This window comes from Hydra vulgaris, chromosome 04, assembly GCF_038396675.1.
Source record: "Hydra vulgaris chromosome 04, alternate assembly HydraT2T_AEP".
Taxonomy (NCBI): domain Eukaryota; kingdom Metazoa; phylum Cnidaria; class Hydrozoa; order Anthoathecata; family Hydridae; genus Hydra; species Hydra vulgaris.
The window spans coordinates 49,078,836-49,086,691 of record NC_088923.1 but is presented as its reverse complement, the minus strand read 5'-3'; the positions used below and the strand labels follow the sequence as shown (position 1 = coordinate 49,086,691).

Sequence of the window (7,856 nt, the reverse complement as noted above, 5' to 3'; positions counted from 1 at the left end):
CGACAACACCAACTTTTAAATTGAGTTTTAGACAAAGAAAATAATAATATTTACTGAGTATTTTTTAAAAATAAAAAAATTCAAGAGTTCCTCACTAAGAAAAAGTTGAAAAATCTATTCGGTGCACTTATGCTACCGCCCTCTTATTCCAAAATTTTCAAATTTTTTCGGCGCACTTAGTCAAGTATGCACTCATGTAGATATTTGAAAATTCTATTGACGCACTTTTGTTTACAATGTTTACAAATTCTTTTGGCGCACTTAAGTCAGTTCGCACTTATGCCGCACTTATGCCAGTTTTTGCAATTGATTCGCACTTATGCCAGTTCGCACTTATGCTTATGTTTGCAAATTCTTTCGGCGCACTTATGCTAATTCGCGTTTGTGCCAGTTCGCACTTATGCCAGTTCGCACCTATGCCAGTCGCACTTATGCAGATTCGCAGTTATGAAATTCGCACTTATTCAGTCGCCCCTCCAGAAATAATCTTTAAAATTGAATTTTCTTGTACTTTGAATTTTTTTACATAATAGTTTTAAGTTACTATTCTCAAATCATTCTTAAAATGAATTAACATTTAAGTAAAGCAACCCAAACCAATAGTTTCATCAAAAGTTTCTTAGTGCTAAATTTTATAATGGAAAATAATCGATAAAAAACTGTTTTATGGAATCATTTTACCGTGACAGTTAGTGATTTCAAATACGGAACTTGCAATTTGAAAATATCTCGTGGATCGCACAATCCAAAACTTCAACCACTTAGCGGACTTTCATCACATTTAAGAAGTGGTTTACTCTAAAAAATCTCTTAACTGAAAAAGCAATACAACCACCGGCAGTCCTATAAATCTCAAAAATTGATTCAAACTTCAAAGAAGGTCTGCATTTTCTTGTGCGACCGTGGCGTAGTGGTTAGAGCGCTTGCCTTTTAAGCAGAAGATTCAGGCTCAAAACGAGCTTCGGATATATTTTTGCGTCACGGTAATGAAGGAGGCGTAAACTTCCTGGTTAAATGCACTTCCGCGGTGCTCTGTGACAAGACCTATAGGTCTTCTTGGGGCACCTAAATAACAAAAAAAAAAAGTTTCATAGATTTATATTAGAAAACAACATTAAAAGCAAAGTTTGATTTGGCAAAAGTAGCAAAGAGATTCCTTAGACCTCCACCAACATCTGCCGAAGTTAAAAGGTTGTTTTTAACTGCTGGAGAAATTCTTTTAAATGAAAGAAACAGACTTTTGCCAGAATACATGAAAAAATATGTATTTCGCAGAGAAAATACTTCAATTATTACCTTTAATTATTAAAATGTCTTGACATATTAGAGTTTTTATCAAACTATGTTACATGGTGATTGGCTACATATATGTATAAAATTTTTTGGTTTAATTTGGTGATCATAAAAGGTTCAGGGATTTTAAACATTCATTTTCAAATTTCGGCCGAAATTTCGGTTTCGGTTTCGGCTGCGGCTTCACTCTTAGACCATTAAAAACCATAGACCCGGCCTAAGCTTAATAACTCTACAGTCGACTCTCGATATCTCGAACACTAAGGGGACCGGAAAAAAAGTTTGAGATATCGAGAGTAAGAGAGATCTAGAAAATGGTTGAAAATAAATAAAATTGCCCGACTTTCATTAAAACAAGTTATTTTTCTGACAAAAATCATTAACAACAAAAACTACAACTTTTGGAAAAATCTGTTATCTGATATTGCTTTAAATTATCCATCTTTTCCATCTTCATTAAATTCTCAAGTTTTAGTGCTAGGGATTGTATTTCATTTCCGTATTTTGAGCTGTATAGCGAAGCATTTTGAATTGTTTCAAAAGCAATTTCTAATTGAATATCAGATGGGCGTGGCGGGGCTTCGACGTCAATAGCTTCGTCAACGCTATCTTCAACTTCATTATCGTCGTTTCCAAAATTAGGGTCTAAAATCTGAGCAATGATTTCAGCATCAGTAGCAAGTGAACCGGTGGTTACTACATCGCAATCTAAACCAATGTAAGGTTCCGCTGAGAGATCTTCTTGGACGGCACGAGTATCTAACTCTCGCAAACGGTTAAGTTCTTCTGTCAAAAATTTAAAAGAATGATCATCATCAGCTTCTTCAATACTCTTGTTTGTTTTGCTGATACCAGCTTTTTTAAAGCAGTTGATGACAGTCTCCTTCGTCACAGCATTCCACGAAGAAACAAGATCTTTCATTGCTTGAAGTATAGAAATTTTTGGCATGGGTTCATTATTATCGACAGCCTTGATACACAAACGCACAATTTTGTGACGATAATAAGCTTTAAGACTTCGTATTACGCCTTGATCCATGGGCTGAAGGACAGATGTGGTGTTAGGGGGGGGGGGGAAATATTAGGTTGACGTTGCTTAGCCCTTCAATGTGTGGGTGGGCAGAACAGTTATCCACCCGGAGTGCTACTTTCCTGTCTTGAGCACGAAAAAATGAGTCAAGTTTCATTACCCATTCTGTAAAAAGGTCTCCGGTCATCCAACTTTTTAGCTGATTTTTATATGTGCAAGGAAGTTGTTTAATGTGCTTAAAACACCGTGGGTTTTTAGATTTTCCAATAACAAACATAGGTAATTTCGTGATAAATGGTATGTTTTGTTTGGTAGGCACTGGTAAAATAGTCCAAACTCATCGGCATTGAAAATGTTTTCAAGCTTGTAATTCAAAAGCAATGTTGGAAGTGTAGTTTTATTCCACGAAGCAGTCATATTATTCGTCACGACGGCACTTTCGCCTGAGATTGTTTTAAAGCTCATGCCGTTCCTAAAAATAGGAACAGAATAATTGAATTTTAATTACACGTTTAAAAAACTAAATAAATTAAATATAAACAGATACATGTTATTTGTTTATATTAAAATTGAACAAGATTTGACAAAATTTAACTGACCTTTTTTTCCAATTATGAAACCAACTATCAGATGCTTTAAAATCCAACTCTCCTAATGCTTTTGCGAATTTTAGTGCCTTTTCTTTTAGTATGGTACCATCAATTGGTACTTGTTGACTTCTTTTTACAACGAACCACGTGTATATGGCCTTGTCTACATTTTTGAAATTACCACTACGAAGTTTCTTCCGTTTAGATTTTGTGCCATTTTTTTCCAGTGAGGTTAATAACTTGGTTTTATTTTTAATCCAGGTTGATAATGTGTTCTTTGGGACTCCATACTATTTGGCAACCTCTTTGTTAGACATCCCAGTCTCTAGGTCTTTTAATGCCTTGCATTTTTCTATTATAGATTTGTTCGTGAGTTTTCGTTTAACGAGCGGCATGTTGCTGCGTTTGACAAAAAGAATAAATTATATATTAAAGGAAAACTTTTCAGAAATTCGATTCTTAAAAAAAATCGAATTTAAATTTTTTTTTTTCGAAAATTGGAATTTAAAAAAATTAAATTTTATTAAAACATTTTTGAAAAAAAAAATGTTGAAAAGTTCGAGATAACGAGAGAAAATTGCCCTGTGGACCAAAACTATTGTTCGAGATACCAAAAAGTTCGAGATATCGAGAGGATTTTAGCATAAACTAGTACGTTATGTCCATGGGACCGCTAAAAAAGTACGAGATACTCAAAAGTTCGAGATATCAAGTATTCGAGATATCGAGAGTCGACTGTAATCTTAAACTGAAGCCAAAAAAAAAAGTTTGCGCATGACGTCAGTTTGTGGCAAAAACTTTTTTCGATGATAAGTTTGCTCTTGCATTTGCATTATATTTTTTGATTATCTTCAACTATGATGCATTATTGCTGTGCATATAACTGCACAGAAAGACATAAAGCCGGGGCAGATATATCATTTCATGGGTAAGTGTTTATTTTAAATTAAAAATAATTTAATATGATCACTATGATGTTATTTATCTATTGATTATTTAATATGACTAAATATTATCATATTTAATATAATATAGAAAAATATAAATATAAATATATATATATATATATATATATATATATATATATATATATATATATATATATATATATATATATATATATATATATATATTATCATAATTTATCATGAATGATTAATAGATGAATAATCATCTATTTATCATGTATATAATCGATTATATACATGATAAATATTTATCTTTTGTTAAATTATGATGAAAGATAAATGGCTTATCATATTTATACATAGTAGTCATATTAAGTCATATTATTATGTCATAATAATAGTTTTTGTTGTCCACTATTACTATTATTAACGACTCAATGGTATTTTTATTTTGGATTTCTGCAATTTTGGCCAATATTGATTAATCCTAGCATATGTTTTGATTTATGCTGATATTTGTTTAAAATGTTTTAATAATTATATATAAATGTTATTTGTTGTTTTAAACTTGAAAGTTCTTTTTTCTTGATAAGAAAGTAAACATAATATTATATATTTATAAATCTTTTTTATAACCTTTTTTAATACTTTAATTGTTATAGAATTGTCAATAGAATATATCATTGTTTAGAACCACATCCACTATGTTTTCCATTACATTGCTAAATGTTATTACTAATATGTTGCTATAAACCATTATATTGCTATATGTTACTTTTTGATAAACATGCAAAAAATATTTTTTATTTATTAATTAAATTTTATGTTACAGATTTCCAAAAGATTTATTGTTACAAAATAAATGGATTGCTGCCATGCGTAGAGAAAACTTTATTCCAACAAAAAGTTCTAAAATTTGTTCTATGTATTTTACACCAGATTCATGTTGTTAGCGGTTGGAGTTCAAAAGAGCAACTTAAAAAGGAAGCTATACCAAGTGTTTTTAATTTTCCAAGTAGTTTGGTGAAGAAAATTAAACCTAGAAAACCTCCAGCTAAAAGAAAAATCACAAGTGAGAGTGAAATTAATATCAAAACAATAAAAGATGATACTTCATCTGAAACTACCCTGGAAACAGCCTCCTTAGACAGAGCTAAAAGACAGAGCTGCAATACCTTTTGGAATTTAAAAAAACAGCCTTAGAGCCTTTTCTAAAAAGGAGAAAATGTTACCTGAATGATTTTAAAAAACACCAGTCTTTTAATATAGCATTAAAATTAATTTCAAAGCAAGAAAAAAAAATTAAAATTTTGCAGCAATGAAATCGGCGACTTCACAAAAGAGTATCTAACTTACAATCTTTACTTAAACATTTGAAGGAAATGCAAATGATTGACGAAGAATCCTCCCTTAAGCTTTCTGTAAGTGATATTTACTAAAAATATAAAGTAATAATCTATGTGAACTTTCCATTCAAAATTTTAATTAGGTATAGGTAATAATTTCTTAGATATTTTAAAATTATTTAATTTTTTGTAGGACACAATGCCTGCTTCTACAAAAACTGTTTTTAAACAATTACTAAAATCCAAATGCACTAAAGAATATCCAATGGAGTTGAAAAGCTTTGCTCTTACCCTAAATTTTTATTCTCCTAGAGCTTATTCATATGTCAGAAAAACATTTACTAAAATGCTTCCTCATCCAAGAACGCTTCAAAAATGGTATCAAAAAGTCACATGTGAACCTGGATTTCAATCTGAATCAATTAAGGTCTTAAAACTGAAAGTAGCAGAACTAAAAGAAAAAGGAAGATCATGTATCTGCTCATTAATGATTGATGAAATGGCAATTCATATAAAAATAGAATGGGATGGTGACAAGTTTTCAGGGTAGGTTGTGTTAATACAGTTATATATAAGTACAATTTTAGTTTGTTTAATCAAAAAAATTTAACTATAATTTTAGGTATGTTGATATTGGTTCTGAACTTCAAAGCGATTCTGAAGTTGAAGCAAAAGAAGCAATCGTGTTTTTGATTAATAGCTTAAATAATGCGTGGAAGCTACCAATGGGCTACTTTTTAATTAATGGAATCTCAGGAGTTCAAAAAAGTAACTTAGTAAAAATGTGTTTAAAAATATTAGAAGAAGCTGGCGTTACTATAACAAGTTTAACTTTTGATGGTGCTTCAGCAAATGTTAGTATGGCTAATCATCTCGGAGCTGATTTATCAGTTAACTCTACTTGTACATACTTTCCACATCGAGTTACAAAATAAAACGATTTTTATTTTCATGGATCCTCTGCACATGTTAAAACTTATAAGAAATACATTATGTTTGCACAAAATAATGTTTGATAGTAATAATGAACCAATAAAATGGGATTTTATTGAAAAATTAGTAACTATTCAAGAAAAGGAAGGCCTTCATTTAGCGACAAAAATTACAAAGAGACATATAAATTGGTTTCAAAAAAAATAAAAGTCAAGCTAGCTGCACAGACATTCAGTCAAAAAGTTGCAAATGCAATAGAATATTTACGAGAAAGTTAGCACTTGAAGGATTTTGAAGACAGCAAAGCAACAGAAAGATTCATTATTGCTATTAATAACATTTTTGACATCTTAAATAGCAGAAATTTGTTAGCAAAGAATTTCAAGTCTAGTTTACAACATTATAATAAAGAAACTATTTTCAAAAAAATAAAAGAATCAATAGAGTATTTAAAAACACTTAAATATGCTAAAAATGGAGAACCTCTGTATTTAAGTCAAAGTAAAACTGGTTTTATTGGGATGATTGTAAGCCTGAAATCATATATGGGAATATGGAATTATTATGTTCAAAATGGTAATTATAGTCTTAGGTAAATTTCAGCTTATAAACTATCTCAAGACCATTTGGAAGTTTTTTTCAGTGCTTTAGGAGTCATGGAGGATATAATAATAATCCCACAGCAAAACAGTTTTAAGCTGCCTACAAAAAATTGTTGATTCATACAAGTGTTTCAGGTTCTTCTCAGGCCTGTATTAAACAGGCACCATCAATAATTTTAGCAATGAGTTCTTCAAAAAATATTAAAATGAAAACAATTGATCATCAGCTTATTGAAGATTTTGATAAAGAAAAAATGTGTGATGACCATGAGTATGCTCTAAATAGTTTAAGTTATTCAAGAAGTTTATCATTATATGTTAGTGATGTTGTGGAATATATTGCTGGATTTGTTGTATAAAAAATTAAAAAAGTTTTAGATTGTGACATTTGCTTAACCTTAATTCAATCACAAATCCCAACTTCAACATTAATTAAAAAAAAGAATTACAGTGACATTAAACTATGCTTGGTTCAACCCTCCAAAGATGTTATTCACATATGTAAAGTTGCAGAAAGCGAAATCAGAATTTTTAAGGAAGAAAAGAGGTTGTTTCAAAAACATTTAATAACAAAGTTAATTATTAATGTTCTAATCAGTGTTCGTAGCTCTATTTGTATTGATAACAGAGAACATATGTTTGATAATGATGTTCAATCTAATCATTTGGTTAATTTAGTCAAATTGATAAGCTTTTATTATTGTAACGTTAGATTATACCACCAAGGAGTTTGGTGGTATAATCTAACCACCAAATTTGAATAAAGATTGTAAAAAACTTCGAAGTAAATTAACTAAAAGTATTTTATTTTGTGGTCAATAAATATATATATATATATGAAACTTTTTTATATTTTTACAATCTATTCAAATCGAGTGTTTTTAATTGAGTAAAAAATTAAAAAAAAAAACATAGTAATAAATGTTTTTATTCTTTAAAAGAAAGCATTCTAAATATTTTTAATATTTTTTGTTCAATGGAAAAAAATTTCCTAAATATTTTGAACTAAAATCTTACATAAACAAAATCCTATTTTATACTAAAATCCTACATTATTTGCGTTTTTGCCACAAAGTGACGTATATGCGCAAAAAGTTTGGCTTCAATCAATTTCAAAAAGCCGCGTCTATAGTTTTTAATGGTCTAAGGCTTCA

At 29.9% G+C, this 7,856-nt stretch overlaps 1 protein-coding gene across 1 annotated transcript; it reads right to left on the bottom strand.

The window, feature by feature from the left end:
- Positions 1-1,672: 1,672 nt before the first annotated feature.
- Positions 1,673-2,332, bottom strand: LOC136079473 (tigger transposable element-derived protein 4-like). The gene has a single exon (XM_065795212.1). The coding sequence runs from the start codon at positions 2,330-2,332 to the stop codon at positions 1,673-1,675; it is 660 nt and encodes a 219-aa protein (XP_065651284.1).
- Positions 2,333-7,856: the final 5,524 nt, after the last annotated feature.